The sequence below is a fragment of the Myodes glareolus genome, chromosome 3 (assembly GCF_982192425.1).
Source record: "Myodes glareolus chromosome 3, mMyoGla1.1, whole genome shotgun sequence".
NCBI classification, from domain to species: Eukaryota; Metazoa; Chordata; class Mammalia; order Rodentia; family Cricetidae; genus Myodes; species Myodes glareolus.
Genome location: NC_142028.1, coordinates 44631484 through 44658754, shown reverse-complemented (window position 1 = coordinate 44658754; position 27271 = coordinate 44631484). Strand labels below are relative to the sequence as shown.

The following is a 27271-nucleotide window of genomic DNA, read 5'->3' as shown; positions in this document are numbered from 1 at the left end:
GTCTGATATCCTGCAAATCCAAACTCTGTAAAAAGCGATACATAGTTTTTTTGACAAATACACCCATGTGTGGTGCACAGTTTGATTTATATAAAGTCATTTTGAATGCAGAGGCAGAATTCCTCCTGAACAGATGAAAATATCTGCCTAGAGTGATAAATGCATGTGGGTAGGAAGATAGGGTTGTGAGAAGGAATTTTTTATGAGAAAGGTTTCTAACACTATTTCAAATTTTCCCTTTAAACAATTTTTTAGAAGACTTGATTTTATGTCTATTTTTCCGTCAGTTTGGATGTTTACCTAATTTGAGAAGGAGTTTGTTCTGCCAAAATCGTTTCTGTGACACAACATAGCTTATATGGGATTTATAAATTGGAGAAGATGTCAACATCGCATAAAAACTTCATAACAGTGCTTCACAACCTGTGGGTTGTGACTGCGTTAGGGGTCAAATGATCCCTTCACAGAGGTCACATAGCAGATATCCTGCATGTCAGATATTTATATTATAATTCATGACACTAACAAAATTATAGTTATAAAGTACTAACAGAATAATTTTATGATTGGGGGGGTCACCATAACTTGAGGAAGGGTATTAAAGGGTTGCAGCATTAGGCAGATTGAGAACTACTCTTTTATATGCTCATGAACTCACAATTGGCACAACTAGACCAATAGCCAACAGATGTAGATGAATACAGCTAGCCAGCAGATGATGATAATACCAGGTAACCTCATTCACCTTCAGTTCTCTGATGCAAATTTGGCCACAAGCTTCACTAGTTTCTAGTGCTCAATTTCTCTATAGTTTGAACTCAACTCTATAGCTTAGCAGTGTAAACACTTTCTTCCATTGAGTGACTTTTACCAAAATACGTATATGTACACACACATACACACACACGCACACACATATACAGGGAATGGAAGAGGAATTCTTTTTGTTGTTGGTGGTGGTTTTTTGTTTTTTTTAAACTTTCATTTTTATTATTACTATTAAAAATTTTCACCTCCTCCCATTTTCCTCCCCCTCCCCCATACCCCATTCCCCTCTTTCTCCAGTCCAAAGAACAGTGAGGGTTTCCTGCCCTGTGGGAAGTCCAAGGTCCTCCCCACTCCATCCAGGTCTAGGAAGGTGAGCATCCAAGCAGACTAGGTTCTCACAAAGCCAGTACATGCAGTAGAATCGAAACCCAGTGCCATTGTCCTTGGCTTCTCAGTCAGCCCTCCTTGTCAGCCACGTTCAGAGAGTTCAGTTTGATCACATGCTCCATCAGTCCCAGTCCAGCTGGCCTTAGTGAGTTCCTATGAGATCAGCCCCACCGTCTCAGTGGGTGGGCACACCCCTTGCGGGCCTGACTTCCTTGCTCATGTTCTCTCCCCTTCTGCTCCTCATAAGGACCTTGGGAGCTCAGTTCAGTGCTCCAGTGTGAGTCTCTGTCTCTATCTCCATCCTTCACCAGATGAAGCTTCTATGGTGATATGCAAGATATTCATCAGTGTGGCTATAGGATAGGGTCAGTTCAGGGGCCCCCTCCTCAACTGCTCAAGGAACAAGCTGGGGACATCTTATTGGACACCTGGGAACCTCTCCAGAGTCCAGTCTCTTGCCAACCCTAAAATGGCTCCCTTAATTAAGATCTATACTACCCTGCTTCCTCCATCCCAACCATCCCATTCCCCCAAGCTTTCCCCATCCTCCTCTTCTCACTTCTCTCTCCCCATCTCCCCTTACCCCCACTTCACCCCCACCCCCAAGCTCTCAATTTTTGCCTGGCAATCTTGTCTACTTCCAATATCCAGGAGGACAACTACATGTTTTTCTTTGGATTCACCTTCCTATTTAGCTTCTCTAGGATCACAAATTATAGGCTCAATGTCCTTACTATTCTTTATATATTTTTATTTATATATCTTTGATATTTAAATATTGATTATAGCATGCCATTTTAATCATGCTTAATATATATTAAGATATCTTGTTAATATCTTATTACCTAAGTGTTTAGTGGGTCTGCCCTAAGTATCTGTTCCATTAGCCCTATTATATTTATGGCATGACTTTGTAGACCATACTAATAATATGTTATTCTTGGTACAATATTATAATATACAGTATTTTTCTTATAAATAGTTAGACTTGTACTCTGTTGATTGCATTCATCACTATCAAGTTACTCTTTGAATTGTAGATGATGAAGTATGCATCCTGAAATGTCAATAGCCTACTGGTTCATGTAACTTTAGCTTCACATTTGGTATCAGCTCCCATGTATACATTGTAGCACCCCATTACACAGTAACCTTCTCAACTTTAGTTGTACCTAGCAACTTTGGAGGAAAATGAAAAAACATGTCACAAGTTTGAGGTATGACTGGTTTAGAGTCAATGTAAAATCAGTCTGGGCAACGAAGTAAGACCTTATCCAAAAATTTAAAAGATTCCAAGAGTTCTGTGAATACAGTACTGTAGCAAAGTGCTGCCTAGCAAATATGAAGCCCCAGATTTAATTCAGTCCTTTGTTTAAAAAGAAAAGTCACCAGCTATGGTTTGAGTGTGTCTAAGAAATAGGTCTGTAGGGGTTGAAGAGGGGACTCGGCAGTTAAGAGCACTTGCTGCTCTTGCAGAAGACTCAGCTTTGGATCCCTGCATCCCCAATGGGGGCTGATAGCCACCTGTAACTCTACTTCCAAGATATCTGATACCCTCTTCTGGCTGTGTGTACTACGTATGTGTGGTGCATATACATACATGTATACATATAAAAATAAATTATTTTCAAAGTAAGTGGGCCTTCACCCTGTGTGACCTGTGTGATCCTACCCATGTGCATACATACTCCAAGTCCTCATTTAGATCATGTACAGTTTGGATTTAAATGTTGTCTTCAGCATGATCTGAAAGCTTCAATTCTATGAAGTTAGATTGCAAGAAGTCAGAGATTTTTAAATAAGGTATAAATTACACAAGAAAATGAATCCATTGGTCAATCAAGAAATCTTCCACCTACAGTAACTAAGCTCAGAAGAAAGCAGAAATCTTTCAGAAGGGCTTTATTTATTTATTTATTTATTTGGATGAAGCTAAAGATGATGTGTTTTCTTTCAGGGAAGCAGTCATTCTTTGAGATTATTGATAGGTCAGTGCAGTGTAACGTATCAATGTGAGTGTGTTCTTGAGAGCAATCAGAAAGAGTGTATAACACAGTTTTCTAAATTTCTGCAGCAAATGCAGGTGATTTTTTCTAAATAGGATGAGCACTGTGTTTGGTACTGGTGATGGAGGGATGGTAGAACCCTTGATTTTAAGGAGAAACTGACAAAAGGCAACAATATATGGATCCTTTAAAGGATACAGAGAGTAGGGGAGAGGAGAGAGAGAAAGGACAGGTGCAGAGACATAAAGACAGAGAACGGGGAGTAAGGGAGAGGGGAGGGATGGAGGGAAGGAGAGAAAGCAGGAAAGAGAATGCTGTGCTGCAGAACAGAAGCAGTAACTGTCAGAGAAAGGGCCACTGTTGCATACATAATCAGGAAACTTGCCAAATGTATTTTCGTGTTTTGTTTCTTTTTCTGTTGCTTCTTTTAAATTTTTAAATTTTTGTCCATTTGAGCGTGGAATAAATTTTTTAAGAGAATCCTCCACAGGGGGTAAGAATGTTTGGTATCTTGATCTTCACGGAGGAGGATACAAAATCCATCAAGTAACATCCATATAGCAGTTGCACTCTATCTTATATAAATCATGGATTAAATTTTAATAACCCATCCAAACATACAGTGCCGTGTGCTTTCCATCAGAAAAAAAAATTTAGCTTCCTGTCTCTGATGATCTATAGTAAGTGTATCACAAAAAGAAAAAGGCCAAGGTGCTTCTTCTTTCTGTAATAATTTGTTATTATTTTTTACTGTTTCCAGCTGAAAGTCCCGATTTCTCGAGCACACTTTTGAAAAGAGTGACACTTGTCAAAGTGGGCGGTGACGTTGTCATTGAGTGTAAGCCCAAAGCTTCTCCAAGACCTGTCTACACCTGGAGAAAGGGGCGGGAACTATTACGAGAAAATGAAAGGTATGATGTTGAAATATTTTTAATATTTGATTAGCCTGTAGAAATTTGTCTGCCAGAATTGAGCAAATATTCAAAGCAGGAAGCTGAGTAAGACAGGAGGTAATATTGACCTCCATGCTCCTTCTTAATATCGGGGTTCTAGAAAACCTTCCACGCAGAGAGAGACTGCACTAACCCTGTGAGAACTCACATTGTTTCCAGCAGGTGAGCAACTGAAAATAAACCTTTAGCCTAAACTTTTTCCGTATATACTTGTCCATCATAATTCCTTGGCTTAGTCAAATCGGTTTAGTTCCATTACATGACAGCTCTTCAAACATTTGGCACTATCTGTTGTTTCCTGGTATTATAAATGTGGCCTATAGCCTGCTTGATTCTTTATTCATTTGTATCTCTTTAAGAACCAGATTTATTCTAATATCTGAGTTTGCCATTACCTCTGCTTCCTAGTACACATGAATTACATTTAGGAAGCATATTGTTTAAAGGGTGTAAATGAGTATGGGTTACTTGGAGTTTGACATCAGAGAGCACCAAGTGGCACAAATCTCCAAGACCTTGTCGGGGCTGTCACCCCTGTAAAATATCCTCTACCATTTTCTGTAATGTATTCGATCCGCTGGAAAGGGGTAATTATGCATGAGCCTGTGTTTGTCACCCATAAGACAGGATTTACCAGCTGTATACATAATGATTTTAATTGATGTTAAAGGGCAAGTATTCATAGATCCAATAAGGAAGTGTTTAAAAATGTGTGTATCTACCCTTTTACACCTGCACACCTTCAAATTTGCATATACAAATTAGATCACTGTGCTGATGATGTTGTCCTTCTTAATAATTTCTATAAACAAACTTGATACAGTTTCTAAGTGATATCTGTCCACACACATATTAACTTCAAATAGACATCTGGTTCTGATTCCTTATATATTCAGGAGACAGCATAGTCCACTGAATACTGAAATGGCATTTAAGTTTTAAGGCAAATCTGGGAAATTGAAAGCAAATGATTTTTATTTTTATTAGCATATATTAATTATATATAATCGGTTTCATTGTGACATTCTGTACATATGTCTCATTTATTTTAGTCATGTGCACCCTCTTGCCCCTCTCTTATCTTTTTCCACTGCTGCAGGTTCTTTTTCGCTCCCCCACATAATCTCCCTTCTTATTTCGTATCCTGTATTTTTGCTTTTTGGTGACTCAGTGAGTTCCCTTAGGGTTACTTATAGGAACACAAGCAACTACCAGTGGCCATACCACTGAAGAAATTGTCTTTTCCTCCCCCAGCAACCACTACCAGCCAATACGTCCCAGAGTAGTAGGACGTCATGACTCTTACTCCTTTCCATAAAATAATGTCAGCGGATCAGAGTACGGACAGGTTTTTTGCAGATGAGTACAGCTGCTACAGGTTCAAGCATGCAGCAGCCAGCCTTAACATATCCAGAAGACAGCGTTCTACAGTAACCTGCAGTCTGGATCTCTCTACCTCTTCTTTCCTTTATGCTTCCTGAACTTTAGAAGGGATGGCATCGATTACCCACTTAAGTCCGACATTCAGCCCTAACATGTTCTCATCACTTGCATCAATATGAACCCCAACAGAAAGCACCAGCTATGGCAAAAAGAAGCTCTTCTTTCCAAACTTGATGGCACAGCTGGTCTTTGGGCATTAAGATAGGTATTTAGAAGGTGCACCAGTACTAGAAAGCAGAATTTCTTACTAAAACACAAGGAACATTCCATTCTGCCTTAGTGTTTCTTAAAATGTGGAATGCTAGATTACATTTGATGGTTACATATTCCTTTGAATATAATTGAAATTTAATTAATGTGTACCAAATTCATTGCTTAGAAAAGGCTGCATTTTTATTGAGAATATACTTTTCCTCCATAGAGTACATCCCAAACACATATTTTCCTCCCTCCACTCCTCCTAGCCCCTCCCACCTCCACTCTTCTCTAGGTCCCCTGTCCCTCTGTTTCCTCCTCAGAAAGAGCAGGCCTTCTGTAGATAACAGCCAAACAGAACAAGACAAGATGCAATAAGACAAGGTATAATCTCTCATATTGAGACTGGACAAGGCAATCCAATAAGAGGGGAAAAAGTCTCAAAATCAGGCGAAAGAGTCAGAGAAAACCCACTTCCACTGTTAGGATTCTCACAAAAACCCCAAGCTAACAGCCATAATAAATATGCAGAGGACCTGATGCAGAACCACTCAGGCCCATGATTGCCATTTTGGTCTCTGAGAGTCCATAGAAGACCTGCTTAGCTAATTTGATAGACCAAGTTCTCCTGGTGTCCTCCATGCCTTCTGACCCCTACATTCTTTTCTCCCCCTCTTCTGCTAGGTTCTCAGATCTCTGGGAGAAGGGACTAGATAGAGACCTCAAACTTAGATTTTCTCTTTGATAATGTTTGGCTCTGAGTCTCTGTAACTTCTATCATCAGCTGCTAGAGGAAGCCTCTCTGATGATGACTGGCCAAGACACTAATCTAGCAGAATATCATTAGGAATCATTTTCTTTATTTTTTTTCCAAGAGAGTTTGCTTCTATCCTAGGTCTCTGGGATATCATGTCTCTTGTTTTTGGCCATCCAGGGAGTGTAGGGCATGGACTTTCTTTTGTGGCATTGGCCTCAAGTTCAACCAAACATTGGTTGGCCACTTTCACAAGTTCTGCACCATCATTGCACCAATACATCCTATAAGCAATACATCCATCCTGCAGGCAGGACAGGTTGTAGGTAGGGGGAGGGGGGTTGAGGATGGTTTGGTGTCCAGGTTTCTCTTTCCATAGATAAGGCTGCATTTTTTTAAGGTTTAAATTTTGACATGATTTAAAGACATAACATTTAGAGAATTTTATATGGGGGCTAGAGAAGTCTCTAGCTGTAGGCCACAGTTCCACTCCCAGCATTCATGGGTGGTGGCACATGCACATTACAGGGAGGGAGAATGAGGGGGGAGGGCAAGAAGGGAGGGAGAGAATGAATTCTACATAAATAAATTGCTTTAAAATAGGTATGGATTTAAAGATGCATCAAAAACCATGAATTAAGCCTGAGAAATTATTGAGGTCCAATCCAGAGAATAAACTATGATAGTATAAAAAGCATGATCTAAAACAGCAAAAGCAATTTCTCATTCACACTGCACATCAGTAAGGGTCTGCTCTTGGCCCTAGTCTTCTGCAAGGACAATCTCAGAAGGCCAGTTCTCTTTGTAGTGCCCCCACTGCAGAATAGAAAGGCTCAGACATACATGGCCTCTTAGTGTTTCAGGCTGGAAAAGAAGCAACTTTGCATTCACTAATGCTATGTTGACCAAAACAAGCCAAATACCACCCTGAAGAAAAGAGACAATGTGCACACCTGTCTATACATGGCATCCTAATATTTTAAACTGCATTAATGATAGATTAGTTTTACTGAAGCTTAACCATTTCCACATCACTGATTTAATTTTCTCTTGGAAGATAGTATATTATGGCATTTTCTATAGGATGAAAGAATTTGATTTATTATTTCCACCACTTTGCTTACTCTAAACTGTGCCCTATCCAAGTTGTGTTGGTTTCATTAATAGACATCAAGCATGCTTCCACATTCCTTTGACACAGAAAGTATATTTAAACTGAAGATACTCCCTGCTGCTACTTAGTTTCTGTTATTTCTCACCTCTACCTCCAGTGTCATCAGGCTGGTCCCAAAGCATCAATATTAGCACTTCATCTCCATATGGTTGCTATGTTCTCAAGGCTCTACCTCACTTTCCACTGTTATTAGGTAGACGACTGGATTTGGTAATGCAGATGTGCTCAAAGTTAGCCAAGTGGAATATAAAGGGGAAAGTCAGGACATAACCACCCCACAGCCACGTGGAAATGTAGGTCAGATGTTGGACCACTTCATTTTTCAGGAGAAAATAGGCATCCAGATATTGTTTGAAATTCTGACTCTTAGGAACAGGAAACCATGTATGTCTAAAATGTTAATATAACCACAAGGAGTGCCATGAATCTATAGAGTGAGTTGGTTACATGAGCCATTGGCTTCCAAGTAAGACATGTGCACTGTTGAACACTTGATACAAATTGAAGAGTGAAAGATCAAATAGATCTTACTATTGTTTCCTTGTTGGAAGAATGAGTAGTATTTTCCCTTTTTTCGTAATAGAGATGAAACATAATTAAGTATACAAATGAATAAAATCAATCATACATGCCATTTGTGAATGAAAAATTATAATCCATATTTTAAGAGAAGATTGACATAGTGAACCAATACAAAGGGTAATTAGCATTGAGTAATAATTTCTAACATATCACCTTATTAACCTTAATTCTCTGTGAAAACTAGACTCTGCAGAATCAAATAGTGAGTCTTTAACCTTTAAATACAAATTATTAATTTCTTAATTACAAAGAACTCATTTAACTACATTGAGACAAAACTTCATTATTTAACATTCTTTTTAATTAATATTCTCCATAAATTCTATGTTTTTGAAAGACTTAGTCAGACCATAGTTATCAATTGCTATTTAATTCTAATTTCAACCACTTAACTGTGCATAAGTGAGTTTGCCATAAAAGTTTAAGGAGGAAAATGGAGAAAACATAGGCTCTTTTATCTTAAATTCAGATGGTAGTAGTACCATGTTAGTTCAATAACTATGCCCTGAGAAATACTGGTTTTAACATCAGTATGCTAATTATTTTTAAAATATTGTTCTAAAATTATTGCTTCAATTTCTGTTTGTTTATAAATTTAAAACATATTAACATTGCTTTTACTTATATTAACCCAAACATCCAAATTAAAGATGAAAAAGTACAGCAATTGCATAGCTTTGCCATAGGTCAGGCCCCAGATCCCTATGTAAATGGAATGAATGTGTCTTATTTTCTTATATGCCACCAAGCTTTTGGTGTTCAATCAGATGTTCAGAACAGCCCCACTATTTCAGGCCTCCGGAGGGCTCTCCAGTCACCATGGAAGCAGTTCCAATCATTTGGATGAATTGAGCAATTAAACTTACTAACTGAATAAAGTTGATTATTTTGTTTACTTTCAGTTTTTAGACAGAAGGCCCTTGAGGCAAATAAGATTGGTTTTATGCTATAACAAAAACATCAATGTGCAGAAGGAACAGAATCATTAATAACCTAAAACCCTAGAATTCTAAGTACAGTGATAACCATTGGGGTGTAACCTTATGGTTACAAATTAGATAAACTCACTTCAAACTAGGTTATAAAAGTGAAATTTCTCGTCACTTACTTGAGAACATCAGGTGTAGATTGTAACTCTAAGCATGACTAACAAGATAGCATCAGACCTCGGCCTTACATTCTTGTGTCTCATCCACATCTTTGCCTACCTTGGTTCCATTCTCCAACAAACTATTTTCTGTTCCTCGTATGAGGGCCACCAGCAACCCCAAATTTTATCAGAGGTTCCAGAACACATAGCACAAGTAATAAAAACCAGAGACAAATATTGGGGTTCAACCTGAAGATCAGAAATGCAAAGCAGCCATCCACTGGCTCTGACCTCTACGTCAGACCAAAAATGGCTGAGATCTTGGGGTGTAGAGTGCAGGGTTTGGAATTTTCGGGATTCGTGGAGTCAGGATCTCACATATTTTAGGTCTCAGGAATAAGTAAGAGCCACTGGCTGACTGCTTTGCTTTTCTCATCTTCAGGTTTAACCCCAATATCTGTCTCTGAGTTTTTATTATTCATGCTACAAAAACAGATTGTCTAGGTCTCAGCTGAGTCAGTCATGGCCCAAGTTCTTCTCTAGACCAGTTGCACTCAATGATTGCCTGATTACCTTTCATACCGATTGCTTCGATGTGGGTCGGATGATTATCTTCTAAAGAATGTGGAAAGATACCCCCTCCAACTACTTAGACCAGTGCTTTTCAGCCTTCTTAATGCTTTGACATTTTAATATAGTTCCTCAGGTTGTGGTGACCCCAACTGTAAAATTATTCCCATTTCTACTTCATAATTGTAACTTTGCTACAGTAATGATTCCTAATGTGATTATTTTTGGAGACAGAGGTTTGTCAAAGGGGTTATGACCCACAGGTTGAGAACCACTGACTTAAACTGAGAGTGGCACACAGAGTTTGACAAATAAATCTTTTTATATATATAAAAGAACATATTTTATTGTGATGATTCCCTTACAGTTCAGAGGTTTAGTCCATTATTATTATGGTGGGAAGCAAGGCAGCATGAGGCAGACATAGTGATAGAAAAGGAGCTGAGAGTTCTTACAGTTTGACTCACAGGCAACAGGAAGTGGTCTGAGACATTGGGTGGTGCTTGAGCATATATGAGACCTCAAAGTCCACCGCTACAGAGACACACTTCATCCAAGAAGGCCACACCTATTCCCACAAGGCCACACCTTCCATTAGTACTACTCCCTTTGAGGACCATTTTCTTTCAAAGTACCACAAGGCCATTTCCCCCATAGGATCTTAGGAGTCTTATTCATGCATCTACTGTTCACAAATGAATTAAGCAACTTCACCTTTTTGAAAGAAAAATTCTGGGGGTCTTATCTACTACTTGCTATTACAAGAATAGAGAATTCAGAGTGGGCAGGCATCATGGCTCAATCCCTCCCACTTCAATTCCCACAGATTCTATCTCTCTTCCAGCAAAAGGTTCCACACAAAATTTAGTTCTTCATCATTTCCCAGGTACTTCTAATGATGGAGATGTAGCTAGATGAAAAATTCTATTCCCTGCAGCATCCACTCATCTTTTGTTCTACTTTATGAAGCTATGCTAACAAATCTAATTCCTCTTTACTGCTCTCTTCTGTTTCTTTATGTACTTCCCAGAAATCTACTCTCATTGCCTTTCCTAGTTCTTCTCTAAGCTCAACTATTCCATTTCTTTATGGTGTTCTTTGTATGATATCATTTGCTACCCCCCATCCCGTACCATATTTGTCATTTCTTTGAATGTCTACTTAAAAGTATGTCACCCTGAACTAAAGGCAGCATTCATGAGGAAATGGAGTCTTTCATTCATCAATGCAGAGAAATATGGTCTTTATTATTGTCCTGTTGCTTCTCTAAGAGGAAAAGACTTGTCTTTTGTGAGCTTAGATTAGTAAAACAGAGTTCATCTGAGAAAACTGCTTCCTGAAAACAGTTACTTTCAAAAATTAACCTGTAGTTTAAAGGGTAAGTATAGATGTCTGGAAAATTCACTTAGAGGAAATAGTTTACTTCCCTCTAAAGCCAAAAAGTAAAAAAATAAAAACCTTTTATTCTTAATCACATTTGAACCTTCCACTTTCCCCTCTACTTCTTATAGGCATGAAGGTAATACATTATGTCAAGCTAAAAGATAATAACTAGGTACAGGCAGACTATTGAAACGTTCAGAAAAGATTCTTAAAACTATATCCTGGATATCACAGTAATGACTCTGGACAGCAACATGGATGCTCTGCCTAAAGGTACCCAACTCAATTCTCACTCATTGAATAAGGCACTCCTTGGGCATTTGCCACTTTCTAGGCCTACTGCTTGGCACTAAGAATAGAGGGGAAAAATACATATACCCAGCCAGCAAGATGCTCAAGGTCTTCTGCCGAGATCCAAGATCAAGATTACATGAGTTTTTCAGTAACGCAGAAGGATATGTTATAAAGGTGATTTATTAAGAAGAAACATTGAAAAATTATGACGGTGATAGATCGTAGTGACTTTGTGTTTTATGTCTGAGGAGTTTAAACTTGGACCTGAAGAGCCTGGGTGGAATTGAAGGATTGTGTGGAGTTGTGCACAGCTGTGTGCAGGCTATGGAATGATTGCTTCATGTGCAGCCAGCAGCAAGAAAGAGTGAATCCAGATTGGGAACCCAGTGAGGCCACGTGTAGGCAGCAGTCTAGGATGGAAATTGTGAGTGGCTGCATGTTATCAATTGTGCTTTGAATAAGGAAAGGAGATAGATGTATGGACTAGAATTTAAGCCCCTTAACAATGATCTAAGCAGAAGGATTGAGAGAGCAAGAGGAAAAACAAAACTTGACCCCAAAGAACCCTACTTAAACAGTTGATGAGTGATAATGTTATTTACTACAATAGTGAATATTTTTTTTAAAAAAAAAAAAAAAGGTTTGTTACCTGGAGAGATAACTCAGCAGTTAGAAGCACTTGCATTTTGGGCAGAGAACCCAGAATTGGTTGCCACATGGTAGCTTATAACCATCCATAACTCATGTCACAGGGGATCCGATGCTCTTTTCTGGCCTCCATGAGCACTAGATTCACACACGGCATATATACATACATGTACATTCAGGTAAAAAAAATAAATAAACACATCTTTTTAAAAAGAAGTTTGAACGAGAGAAACAAAGTGTGGTTAATATTTGTGTATGTGTATGTCTGTCTGTCTGTGCCTGTGTATGTGTCTGTGCCGTATGAGTTTTGTGTGTGTGTGTGTGTGTGTGTTTGGGGAATATATTTTTGGTTTAAGCAATACAAATTCAGTACATGTCTCTTAAAAGCATCAAAATTGTGAAACGGGCCTTACTAGACTGAAACAAAAGCCTCAATCAGATTGTATTCCTTTTGCAATCTTAGGGGAGAATCTAGTTTTGGGGTCTGCAGGACTCCTCCAATCCATAGTTTGTGGTCCCTTTCCTCTGTCTTCCAAGTTAGCACAGGTGAGTCCTCTCTGTACCTGCCTGACTTCCTCTTGTGATGAGCTAATTTATTCTGATGGGCTCTTGTGTGTCTGCTTTGGGCCCTTTCTATATAGTTTATTCCAGTCTATCACACTTTCATCTAGACCCTGCCCAGTGTTCAATGGGTGTTTCATCGCCATTTCCTAGTAGGAAGTTGTAAACACCAGTCTAAGCTGAAGGGTGGGAACTGAGAGTTATCCATCACCAGAAGATAAAAACCCTGGAGGGAAATCTGTCTGCAACGTTCAGATCAGACCATCCTGTGGAAGGAGCCCTTAGAAATTCCCATTTCCACAGAAGATAAAGAAGCCAAGCTGGTAGGAGGGCACAAAGAAGACTGAAGGAGAGGAAATCACAACTTGGTGAACATCACAGACACAAGCCAAAGCAGTAGAAAGACGCGAGAAAGAGCAAGTAGCTTCTACTGAGAACAGGCCTGGCAAAATGAAAGATATTTCCGATTGAGCAGCCCAACATTGCCTTGGACAGAGCATGTTTATGTCACTGTGGACCAGTTTTGAAGATAATTAAACCCACACTAAGCATTCAGAGGTTTCACCATATCTTCTTGGAATGAAACATATTTAGATTTGCCTACTCTGCACAGTATAACCCGATCAAGACTAGCAGTCTGTTCAAACACTCAACCCAAACAGGAGTGGAACCGTGTTCGCACGTCTTTTTAGAGACACTGACATCCATCTGCCTCCAAGGTGAAATCGGAGCATGGCCTCAATTTGCCTGTCTTCCCAAAGGCATTTAAAAGAGTTGAAATTCATGTAAAACATGGAAGGGAATCCCAGCAGAGGGCTGTGAAACTCCATGTTGTATGCAAGGTGTGAAACCCAGGTCTGAAGATGCCAAGTGTGATGGCAGGTATTTGCCCAGAAGGCCCATTGAGTCCTAGTGTGGGAAGGAAAGCTGATTGCTGCAGGCGTTCTGTTTCTCTTCTGCAGGCAGAATGTCTATATATGTGCTCCTAATGAGAAACCTGCCCTCCGGATATCTCGTACAGTTGCTGCAGAGCTATATGGTTCTGTTATTAGGGATTCCGCCCTGGGGAACAATTATGTTATTGCAATAATTAGAGGCAGTTCATCTCCATAATAATGGAAATCCTGCCTTGGAGGCAAAACAACATTAAAGCAACAGCAAGCGCTATGGTTCTTCTTGGACTCTGTTGCCCTGCTTATTGGCAGTACTATATCACTTTAATTTTGCATGCACAATTGTGGAAGTAAACCTTGTCCTGCTTCTCCAAATTTAGTTCTGCAGTTTTCCCTTGTTACCTCAGCTTACCTGTCTCAGAGCCACAGGTAAGACATTCATGATCTTAAACACCTCTGAAGGGGTAGAGAGAGGTTTCTTTTCAATGTTACTCATGATAGATACATTTGTTCACTGTGTAGTCCTTTGGAAGACTCCAGGAACTTACCGTCACCCATGGCCTTTTCTACTTTCATGTACTATGTCATGTAATATTATGATTCAGGGTGAATGTCCTGGCCACTCTAAGATAGTGACCACCTGAGACTGGCCTGACCCCTGTTTGACTCAAGCTGCAGAGTATTGGTTAGGTCTTAAACATATATATGGAACTCATTCAGGAAACTGTAAAATCAGATCCTCAATCCAAAAGCAATGTTTGGTTTTGTTTTTGTTTTTTAAATATGCTTTGCAGTGTTTCCTATACAAATGCTCTTTGTAGCCAACCATCTGCCCCTGACATCCCTCTAAATCCTTGTATTAACTTTCCAGCTCTTCCCCCTCTGAGCTGGTTCCCTCTTGGGGCCAGCCCTCACCCAGGTTTTTCTAAATGCTGAAGCTCCCCCACCTCACACCTCTGATTAATTCATTTTAATAAATGCCTTTCACGTCTCTCATTCCTTCTCTGTACAACAAGCATTTGCTGTGATAGACATAACGTCATTGAAATCAGGCTTCTGTGGGTGACAGAAAAAAAAACTAAAAAATGTCTACAGTCATTTAAAGGACAAAGACTCAAAGACTATTCCCCCAATTTTCTTAGAAACTGGTCTTCCTGTCTCCTCTCAGGCTGCAAGGGCTGAGGAGAGAGATGCTGTGTGTGTTAGAGCACACAGGTAGGCCTTGCACTGTGGCAAGAATGCAGTCGATATTCAGCATTTTCCTGTGTACTGAGTAACCCAGCTGCTGTGGTTGGAATGCGGTGTAACTCCCACAGGCTCCAGTGTTTAAATACTTGACTGCCAGCTGATGGTGCTCTTTGAGGGAGGCTGTGGAATCTCTCCATTTGAGGCATGGAAGGATGGAAGTGGGTTACTAGGGGAAGTTACACTCTAGCCCTGCTTCTGCCCTGAGCTCTCTGGTTCTTGAGTCACCAAGGTGGGTGGAGCCCCACCCATATGTTAATCACTGCTGTGGATATGAATCCTGTTGTGCCTTCTCCACCCCGATGGACTGAAACCACAGCCCAAGGTAAATCACTCTTCCCTTAGGTTTTTTGTACCATGTGACCCATCACAGCAATCAGAATGTAACTAATAAAACAACCAAACAAAAGCACCTGCTCCGTGGAGGGGATTGGTGAAGGCGGCAGTGTAAGAGGCAGTGTTTGGAAACATGTTTTATTTGAAAGGAAAGGGGACCATTTGAAGTGGAAATAAAGCCGGGGTGTTTCTTAGAACTGATAGGAAAAAAAAAAATCACAGTGAGGGAAACTGAGGAGCTGCATTTCACTGAGGACCAGCAAGAATTCAGGAGGATGCTGGTATGCCTCTCCACACTTCCTTTAAGGTGCATCCTATGTGTAGCCATTTGAATCTGGAAGCTGTAATCAGTGTCTGCAATGACTCATTGGGCATCCAACCAGGAAATCACCAGGCCCCCCGAGGGCAGAAGTCCTCCATGTTGATAGCGAAAGACCCAGATGTGTGTCCCAAGTATAAACCCTGAACATCAGTGCCCATTGACTGCATTAGCATGAGCAGCGGCTCCACACATCCAAGTCTCAGGCTGAGGAGCTCGCTCAACTATTAAGAGTGTTTGTTATATAACGTTCTTGTTTTAGTTCTCCAGCCCTCACGTAAAGGGTTACACACATGCCTACCACCTGAGTCCTTTTGTGGGCAGAGATTGGAGGATTACTGTGACTTATAGCCACCAATCTAGCTCTAGGTTCCGTGAGAGACCCTGTCTCAAAAAAACAAGCAAAGAGCAATAGAGTCTACCATCTGATAGTCTTCTCTGGCTTCTCTACCTGTATATAACATGAAAACCCACATATACATACATGTATGCCACACATGTAATGCACCCACATACACATGTGCATGCATGGGTGCATGCATGCCCTGATTGTATTTATATAAACACATGCATGTGTGTCCAGATCTTAATTTTTTACAAATTCTGAGATGGACCTAGAAGACTGTGCCTATTTTCTGTTTCCTAGGTGATTATAATATGCATCTAAATATTGCAACCTGTGTCAGTGGACTCCATATCTTAGAGCACCTCATGTCTTGTAATCTCTAGACCAGCAGTCCTCAACCTGTAGATAGATTATGACCCTTTGGGTGTCACATATAAAATATCCTGCCTATCAGATAATTACATTATGGTTCATAACAGTAGCAAAACTACACTTATAAAGTAGCAGCGAAAATAATTTTATGGTTGGGAGTCACCGCAACCTGAGGAAGGTTCGAGGCCTTAGGAAGGTTGACTAGACTATTTAAAAAGTGCAGTCAACCACTGGTCTAGACCATCTCTTGCCTCACTCTTACTGGTAGCCTCTCAGTCACATTGGGTGACTCTAGTGTCCTCAGGCAGCCTTTACACATGCTTTCCCTTCCCCAGATGTTCTGTCCCCCACAGAAGCTGTGGCCCACAAGCTGGATCCAGCTCGCTGCTTGTGTGTGTGTAGTCTGAAAGCTGTCAAGTGGCTCTGAAGAGAAACAGCACTTTGTGACACACAACAGTATCATTAATGACAAACTTCAGTGTCTACACATGACTCTTTATCAAAGGCAACTGTACTCATTTGTTGCTTAACCATCCATGTCTGCTTTCGCACCAGAAGGGCAAAGTTGACTAATTGCAATGGAAACTTGACTCCTGAAGCCTAAAACACTGACTGTCTGGTTCTTCACAGGAGAAAGTTCCCCAAACCCTCTTCGGATCACCAAAGCCCATGCCCTTCCCCCTGGCTGGGTCTCTTTTTATTTTTACTTTATTTGGATTTCCTGTGCTTACACTGTTGATTAAATTGTCGCTTCCATTGGGCCCATCCAATGCAACGTGAAGGGGAAGGAAATTTGGTTGGAGGCCTAAATTATTTCCCTTGGCTCTCTAGAGCAAGAGCGCCTGACTTTTGCCAAGAAAGCTTCTTTTGGAAAGACGTGAACCCCTTGGAGAAATTAGATCAAGGGTAGGGGCTTTAAACATGAAGGCACAGGAGGCAAAGAATGGCAGAGCAGCAAGGAAAACAGAACCCTGGCCATGTTCCCCACATCTCTGACCAGCTCCACATCACAGCAAAGGCAAGCTGGAAACCCATCCCTGGTCGGGGGCCCTTGTTCACACCAGCTGTTTCGCATAGTGGCTCTCTTTAAATTTTATGTTCGCAAAGTGTATTAAAGACCTAGCTCAGGAGAAAAAAGACAGAAACCATGAGCCTTGCTTCCTAGGGCTTCATAAAACACCGTACTGCACCAATATATAGACCCACGAAGCAATTTAAAAGCCACCAGCAAAGCACAAATTGACATAAGAGAGTCCAAACCTCTCAAACAACAGTGCTTGGGGAACATTCAGAGAAGATGCCGTCCCAGGCAGGCAGGACCTGCCAATAGCAACTCCCAACAAAATATGTACTTGAGCGGCTGTTAAAGCAGGTGATCCCCATAAAGAAGCCGATGGGGAAAAGGAGTGTGTGTGCATGTTGGCACCCACACACATGCAGTATACATTAGCAAGTTACTCACCGAGGAGAAAACTGGGACAGGGAAGACTCAGTGTCTCCAGGGTTTCGGTGGAAGAAATAGAATCATCCTCGATAAGGAGATGCCATGAGTTTCCTAAGAGATTATTGACATTATGAAATCATGGGAATGGAGATAAAATAATAGTGACAGAAGCGCCGTGCATCAGCTTGGCTGCAGGAAGCCCTGGGGAATCGCCAGCCGTTAGTCTGAAATGAGACTTTGATCACCCTCTGTCACTGATGCATTCATGAATAAACCTTGGGCATTAGGAACCTTGGGGAGTTGGGCAACTTTTCTCTTTCGCTCTAGTCATGTAGTTCTTGGTTGTCCTGTGGCCACCATTTAAATCTTAATAATAAAATAAACCTTTTTTTCCCCAATTTGTTATTACATTTTTTAAAAAAGATCTTCGCGATGCCCTCTGCTAAATACTTTGTGAAATTTCTTTGAATCCTCATAAACACATTATGAAGTCACTGCTGTTGTTAACTCCAACCAGGGCCTGATGGGCATTTACCTAATGGAAGCATGTATAGAGCTTGACAGAGTTAGAGCTGAACATTAAATCTATGTCTCATATACTCTAGTCTCCCATCCGTGATTTCACCCATTTTGCTTGAAGATGGAACAATTATAGAGAGATATATTAATTCTCTGTGCTGTACAAAGCATCTGGAATCTGGTCATAAGGCAAAAAAAGTTATTAATAAAAATAAAGCATTTCATGATCTCCCTTTTAAAACAGTGGGAAATTGACGATGCTTTTAATATCAATGGAATGAGTGGCCACAGCAGCCTTGACTCTTAATGACTTCAATTTTTCAGTAATAAATTGACAGCCTTTGTATCCATAACTTTATAGTTACCGAGAGTTGCAGGGGTGAGCGGTAATGGTCTGGTTTCAAGGCTGGGTCAGAACCAGCTACAGCCCTTGAAGAAGAGGTAAATGAAATCCTTGAATTATCTCAGCAGTGCCTTTGTTGAGACAAAATAGATTGGTATCATCAAATGGGTTTAAGTGATCATGAAAATATCCAAACCAAAGTGGCATGTAATTAAGAGCAATTAGAACTGAAGTGATGTGACCGGCTATTGAAACCAGACAGGCTATGTCCTGTGCCTATTCAGTGGAAACACGGCCATAATTTGAGTTCCTCCTGACTTTGTCATCGCCAGAAAGAAAATCAGTTAGGTGGCTTAGATGCATCGATGTCGTGTAAATATTGAAGATCTGAGATCGTGCAGTCCTTCTGGCCGCTATCTTTCTGTTGTTTCTCCTTCATATTTCAATAACCAATATGCCATAGTCAATTACGATCCACTAGTAAATATCCATCACAGTGTTTCTAAGTCCCCTCTGCCAAGCGGACTAATTAGAGAGCAACACTTGGCTCTCTATATAATTACAGCATATGGTACCTAGAGGGTACGTATAGCAGAATTAGGTTGCCTGATGAGAAATCCAGGTGGTGGCTAAAAGACTATTAAACCGAGTTGTAGAATGTAGGGGGAAGGGGAGGATTAACATCCGCCATCCCACGTCCTGCTCTCTGAAGCATAAGAAATATTTTGTAGTCCAACTACCTTCCCACATGAAACAACATAATCAAAGAATGAGAGTTCAAATTTTAAGGAAACATGATAATATTAGTATCAGTTATCTTTTCATGCCTCTTGTCATGTATGGTAACTCAGGAAGGCTAAACATAACTCTGAGAGAGAATAATTAGATTAGACATAATCGTCTCTCTTAGCTAGATTACTTATGCAAGCTGCTGTGAGTATGTCAATAGTGGGCCTGAATCCTTAAACCAAGAATAAAAAATAAAAAATAAAGGATTCTTTGGACCTATTACTAATATCTGAAAACCACACTAGCTAGTTTGGAAAGCTGGTGAGTACTGTTTGGCTCCGCTGGGTTTGAAAGTCTGATTATGTGTTAACGAGTTGGAGTCTGCTCACCCAGGCTCACAAGGGCTGACTCTATGCCTTTTCTGCCCAGCTTCCTGTTCAGTGATGCCAGTCATTGTAGGAACTTGAAATTGGACATAGTGGTGTTATTTCCGCCATGGGAACTGACACATTTCAAAGACACGTTTCCCCAAACAGGAGATTGCTAAACAGTTGTCCCACTTCCTGTGGAGGATACGCAATGCCATCCTGGAAATGCGTTGACAATGCCAGACTGGAAAGAACAGGATCAGAAATGTAACTTTCCAAATGACCTTTAAAGTGTTGATCGTGAATAAGGTTCATTGACTGGAAATGTTACAAAAAGATGGTAATAGAAAGACTTATTTGAAATAGAAATTGTATGACAGAAAAAAAGAAACAGATTTTCTCAAATCTTCAGAGAACAGGGAAGTGGGGATGCTCTGAAATTCTAAGAAAGGATAATAAATAGGTAGTGATTCATGGTATCAGGAATCCCCCTCCCCATATGGTCATAAAATCTGAAGGCCACAATGTAACTCTGTGTGTGTGTGTGTGTGTGTGTGTGTGTGTGTGTGTGTGTGTGTGTTTGATAGCAAAGCTAAAATTAACCTTGAAATAAAGACTTTCAATGAGGGTGAAGCTATATGATTAGATATTAAGCAATTGGAATCAGGATCTATTCTGTTTTTTAAGAGGTAAATCAGACACAGTGGAGGGAGTTGAGGAATTTAAGGAATATACTGTATGATAATAGAGTATGCGAGGTTGCAGAAACGGTAAGTATGAACGCAGAGACATTGTGTCCATTGGGTTTCCATTACTCTATCAAAATACCTGATACACACAAACACACACACACACACACACAAAAAAAAAAAGAAATAAATCTTTTCTCAAAATTTTTTTAAGACCCAAATACCAAAGGTAGTCAAGTTTTAACGAGAGAAAAAGAAAAGTTTGTATTAACTATTTTAGATGATTCAGCTATCCCTGGGGAAGAGCTCAGACCTCAATGCAGTGCAAAAAAACAGAGGAAGCTGTTTACAACGTGGTAACAAGGAAACAAAGGGGGAAAATGAGCCAGGACCCTGATATCTAACTTCCTTACACCCAGCTTCATCTCCACCTCTCACCATGATCCGATGGCCATGGCCTTCAAAATATGGACTTTCAAAGGATTATTGAACAGGTTTAGTGCAAGAGAGGGCATTGAACAATTTCATGTAATGTAACCTTACCAGAGAGATAGAAATAGGGAGAAAAAAGAGAGAGAGAGAGAGATTTTGAAAGTATAGGCGTGTAAATGTGTGAATGTTTGAGAAAATAGAAAAGCCGAAGGTCTGGACTGTCTCTTTGATTGGTATTATAGAAATACGATTGACCTTTTTATGTTTTAAGTTGGTTTCATACACATCCACGTTCCCAATTACTGATTTTATCTTAGACTTTTTATTCCCAAAAGAAGTGGTTTGTTCCTAAAAACACATAGAGTTGTTACAAAAACAAATTGAAGGTGGCTGCTCTCATTTTCAAGAAAATTGTTTTGACGGGATTACAGTGTTCTGACTCAGAGACTATGTCCCCTTCCTCATTGCCTCAAGGTCCTTGACCCCTTGGCTCACACATGTTTTATTGCACATCAAGAGGCCCTCCTTCCCTCTCACTTTCTGCTGCATCATTCCTCTAGTACATCAAATTCTCCTTCATCTACACTACCTCCTTTGTTCCCCTCACCTTCTCTGTCTCTCTAGAGAGAGGGCCTCCAATGGCTTTAGACTCTAACTGCTGTCGGCTCTCAAGCTTTGGCTCAGAATTATCCCCTGAGCAGTTCATCCTGGCCATCTACCTCTTCCCTGAAAAACAGACTTTCCCCCCTTGTACACCACCCTTCTCCCATGGTTCAAGTTGGAAACCTAGAAATTATTGATCATTTTGTTTTCCCATCGTGGGCATCTGATACATTAGTGGAGTTTATCAATTCTACTCCCAACAATAAGTATCTGTCTCCTTTCTCTCTACATCACCAATGCCCTGACGCAATCACCAACATTTTTTTCTAGGTGACTGCAGCAGCCACACTTTACTGCTTTTCTGTGCTTGCCCATTGGAACCCTATTGTCTATCCCATGGCCAAATGGACTGTTAAAAGGGAAATCTAGCTCATGGCTAATTATTAAGAAAATAATCCAAAGGCATATATTTATGGCTTATTTCCCAACTGAATTTGTTACTTTTCTTATTGCTGTAATAAAGAAATGAAAATGGAAGATGAAGAAGAAGGAGGAGAAAAGAGGAAGAAGGAACAGGAGGAGGAAAAGAAGGAGGAGGAGGAGGAGGAGGAGGAGGAGGAGGAGGAGGAGGAGGAGGAGAAGGAGAAGAAGGAGAAGGAGAAGGAGAAGGAGAAGGAGAAGGAGAAGGAGAAGGAGAAGAGAAGAAGAAGAAGAAGAAGAAGAAGAAGAAGAAGAAGAAGAAGAAGAAGAAGAAGAAGAAGAAGAAGAAGAAGAAGCAATGTAATGACGAAAGAATTTATTGATTTATTTTGAATTTTGAATTTTGACTCAGGTTTGAGGAACTTCAGATCCAAAATAACAAAGAAGGAAGTGTGAGGGAACCAGGTCATCTGTGGTGGCAAGAATATGAGGCTTCTTGTTTACATCTTGATGGATCAGGAAGGATCAAAAATAAGAGAAAGGAAAATGTAGGCATTCTGCTAGCTTTTTCCATTTTCCCCTTCTTTTCAGCCCATGGACCATGTCTGCCACATTTGGAATGGGTCTTCCTCCCTCAATTTTCTCTGCTAGAGTCTTCACAGGCACATAGAAACTCTTGCCACATTAATTCCCCAGGTGATCCTATAATCCAGTCAAGCTGATAATAGAAATTTGCCATGACACCAACACATCATCAGGATGCACTTTCTTCAATTCTTTGTTTACATTTATCTGTGTTTGTAATAACTCGTTCATGTCTTGATTGACTTGACAGTTATCTATATTCCTGAACTGTCTGCAGGCTGTGTGAGGACAGATCTCCCATGCATTCACTATTTGTTCAGCACTGCAAGAATATAATTTACAGTGTTAGGAAGTGTGTGTTGGAGAAATAGAGAAATCAGGCAACACAAAGACCCATAAAGCAGTCATACAAAAGTAAAAGCAATAGTAAAGATAAAAGTAATTGGGAAAGTTGGAATAGTGAGGGATTATCAGAGGAAAGATCAAAATGGCATAATAAAATTCAACCCAAAAATACTTTAAGCATGAGTCATATGTTTGATTGTATCTATTTTACTACCCAAACATAGATGGACCTAGAGGGCATAGTTAAAACTATATGGTTTCTAAAATTAAAATCAACTGGAGTTAGAGAGATGATGCACTCTCTCTCTAAAAGAGCATTTGCTGTTCTTCCAGAGGACCAGAGTTCCCAGTACCCAAACTTACAGCTTACACCTACCTGCCTGTAACTCTAGCTCCAGGGAATCTGATGTCGTCTTCTGGCCTCCACAAGTACACACACACTCACACACACACACGCGCGCGCACACACAGACACATGCACACATGCACATAAAACTTAAATATAATAAATGAAAATAGGTCTTTTTAAAATGGGTTTTCCAGCCGGGCAGTGGTGATGCATGTCTTTAATCCCAGCACTCAGGAGACAGAGACAGGCGGATCTCTGTGAGTTCAAGGACAGCCTGGTCTAAAAAAACAAGTGCCAGGAAAGCCAGGGCCATTTCACAAAGAAACCCGGTCTCAAAAAGAAATGGGGGTTCTATTAATAATAAATATTAACAAAATGTTCCCCAAAAGAAACAGTTATTTAGGAGATACATCAAGATATCAGAGACATGCCTTGCAGTTTTTACACATGTGGCAAATTACATCGTGATAATAAATAAAAAAAAATTCAGTCCTATGAGGTAGGTCCAATTATAAAGTTTTCAAATGGGGATGCTTAAGTTAAAGGTGAAATGGGAGATAATTTCATCAATATTTTTCATAGTAATTGTTAATATTGGATGAGAAGTGATACACATATTTATGTAAATAAGTATTCTGTAATCAAACAATAATAAGAATTGCAATTTAATCTGTCTGGAGTACAGTCCTTCTCAAAATCTTTATCTGAAAAAAAATTGCATTGAGAATATCTTAGAATTGTGACACCTAAATCTATTTCCAGATGATCGCTTTTGTACAGAACACTCAAAGGATTAAGGGTTTCAGGTAACTAAATAAATAAATAAATGCCTTTAAATCTTAAAGGAAGTATAGGTTAATTTATTGTGGGGATTCTGATATTAATTTTCACACCCGGGTTTATAATAAGGACTGGTTGGAAGAAATATTAAAAGTTTAATTTCTGGAAAGGCATGTGGTGCAGAAGCTTCTATGTTATCTAAACCAGGCATGCCTGTTTGGATAGGCCAAAGAGAATGGGGAGGACAAAGTGGGGCTATTACCTTTAGGATAATATGAAGATGCAAATTCCATATGAGGAGGTGGAAGCATGAGACATTTAACCAGTCCTGACTGGTACCCACAGACTCAAGCTAAGAGAAACCTTGTATAAGCTCCACAGACTCCTTTCATTCAAACATATTTTTCTCTAAAGGCTGGATATCATAAATGAACAGCTAAACTGAAAAAAAAATGTCATTATTTCTCTTTAGAATAATAGTGCAAGGAGCTGGGGATGTATCCCAGGAAAGTGTTTAATCAGCATGCACATAGCCCTGGGTTTGATCCCTAAGGTTGCATAAATGTATATGTTGGGACACATCTGAAATCCCTACATTCAAGGAGTAGAGACAGGAGGGTCAGAAATTCAAGGTTATGTTTGGCTATGTAGTGCATTCCAGGCTAGCCTCAGCTATATGAAAACCTGTCTCAGCAATAAATTAGCAAATAAATAAATGATAGAGTGAACAATTAAAGGCTATAATTAGCACAGGACAAAGAGAGCTTTGCTTCTAGCTCTGTCACAGATGAAGAGGCAGAAAATTCATGCACAGTCAAGGAAGAAATAACACTCAGCAAATTCTTAGCGGCAGCATCTTTGTTGATCTGGCATCTGGTAATTTATGCAGATTAGTGAACACAGATGGTCCACAAAAGACAATGGTCTAACTTTAAGATTTACACAAAAACATATATATGTGTGTGTATGTATGTATGTGTGTATATATATATATATACATATATATATATATATATATATATATATATATATATATATATATATATATCCAGTAGATAGAAACTATACTGAGTTTGAATCTGAATCTTTTCCTGGGCTTGTGATTTACCATAAATTTTATCCCATGATGCTGTATGATGGTTGTGAATGGCAACTCTCTGTTAGCCAAGGGATCAGAAGAGGCAATGGCCAATAGTCTACAGGAATGATGTTACCAACAGACAGATATTTAGTAAGTTAACTCAGTGAACTGACTTGTTTTTCTCACCTTAGCTTCTCATGAGGTGACTCTACCATATGCTAAAGAACATCTTCTATAGTTAAATAGATGTCATTTACATTAATATTTTATATAGTGAAGTATTTTAGATGACCATAGACAAGTCCCTAGCAACTGACTTAGAACTCTGGTTTAGAAACGAAGTGTTCCTCTCAGCAGTTCATATGTTAAAGACTTACCTCCTGGGTGGTGACACTATTGAGAGGTGGTTGGGTCATGAAAGTTTTATTCTCATAAGTGGTTCCACTCATATATGTGTTCATAGCTATCTGGAATTTTAGAAGGTGGAGTCCAACTGAAGTAGGTCACTGGAGACATGACCCAGAACGGCATATCTTACTGTTTGTCTTTCAGGTATATATATTTGTATTTATGGTTGTGTAATATTGGAATTATAGTGACATTGTTAGAAAAAATTCATTGAATAAAAACTGGTTCAATAGTTTTTACTGTGACACTCCTAATAACGTTTACTATTTTATTTAAATAAGAAGCTGCAAGCTAAGAACTTGGCCTAGAGAATGACTGGCTATATTATGATCTGTTTGGCTTGGCTTCATTTGGTTTGTGTGTGCTACACTCCCTCATACACCAACAGAAACATAGTGCCTATTTTATTAAATTTTCTATTAGCAACAACATTTTGATGTAGCTGGATTATGAATTTTACCTTTCCATTTTGCTGCTGGGAGCACAATAGTACAGATTTAGAACAAGAACAAAAACAAAAGGCAACAACTACGCATGAGCAATGTTGTGTCCATCTAGCAGCCATCCCAAGGCAGGACTTGTTCTCTGCTTTGTCATTCTGCCTCTCCACACAGCCACTGACTTCTTGGTTCTGAAGATATAACGTAGTCTATTTTCTCTGTACTAGACATTTATTAAACACTTTCCAAAACAAAATAAGGCAAACTCACAATGCTGAGGATAACCACTATAGTTTCAACTGTCCAAAAATGATTTTCATTCTTATTTAACAAATATCTGAAGTAGGAAATAATATCAATATTCCCTTAAAGTTGTTGGAACCTCATACAAGGGAGCTACAACAGACCTTATGGGATATGCTCTCTCGGGATAGACTAGTAGGGAGGAAAGGAAGGCAAAGAGACATGACTGTGCTAATTGACCACAAGTTAAGATCCAGTCAGTCCAACTGGGAGTTCTGGAACTGTGTCCCCTAGAGCTGTTACTCCCAAAAGCAAGTTGGCCTGGTGCCTAAGTCCTTGCTTAGTTTACCACCAACTTCATAGCATCTATTGTAAGCAGTATAGCCTTAGTGGAGACCATGTCAGCAAGAAACACAACTGTGAAGGATCATCAAGCGCCATCCCTGGACCAAGCTTAAGGGTGGGATGCATTGATTCTGAAGTGGGAATTGGGTGGAGGTCTCTGTAGATTATGACAAGATTGGCTAAAATGGTACCCTTGTGATGGAAGAAAAATCTGAAATCATTCATCATCTAAGTTAGTTAGTCTTCCATGGGATGCCTGGAGGATCTGCATGGCTTTCATGCCATGTTCAAAGTACAATCTATAGTAAAGACTGATCCATGACAAGGGGCCTAAGTATGAGTCATTTGCCTAATTACATTGTTCCAAACCTCTCCTCAGAAGGTTAACTCAAACAGTGACTCAACGCTTTCTGACTGTGAGGGACTGACTGCCCATGAGGTCTCTGCTCCTTCTGTGCCACATACTTCTCTGTTTCTTAATGTTGTCTGTCAGCTTCCACATTCAAACAACAGCACTCTCTTCCTAAACTTCTATTCAAGGTTGACGGTCATTTCCTTTCAGTGATCCTCCTGGATGAAGTTATTAATAACCTGTAATCCATATTGAAAAGAGGGAAGAAAATAAGGAAGAAAGCAAAGAATAAACCCAAAGAAAAGTCAGCTTTTATACCAGGTTAGGAAGACTGCTCCCTCACCTTACAGTTGAGTCATTTGATACAAAAGATTTAATGCTCCTTTTCTGCTTTAAGCTGGGAAACAGGCAGGAACTCAAAGGGCAGAGCAGTTAAAGTTGGTGTAAACTGATGGCCCAAGGAGGATTTTTTGTCAA

At 39.8% G+C, this 27271-nt stretch overlaps 1 protein-coding gene across 6 annotated transcripts in view; it reads left to right on the top strand.

Annotated features, from left to right (window-relative positions):
* Positions 1-27271, top strand: part of LOC148122650 (contactin-4) — a 181878-nt gene that overhangs the window by 20002 nt on the left and 134605 nt on the right. For all 6 annotated transcript variants that reach the window (XM_087904458.1, XM_087904456.1, XM_087904457.1 and 3 more), the window contains exon 3: positions 3922-4072. In XM_087904458.1, coding sequence (XP_087760584.1) covers positions 3922-4072 — 151 coding nt within the window. The remainder of the gene's footprint in view (positions 1-3921; positions 4073-27271) is intronic.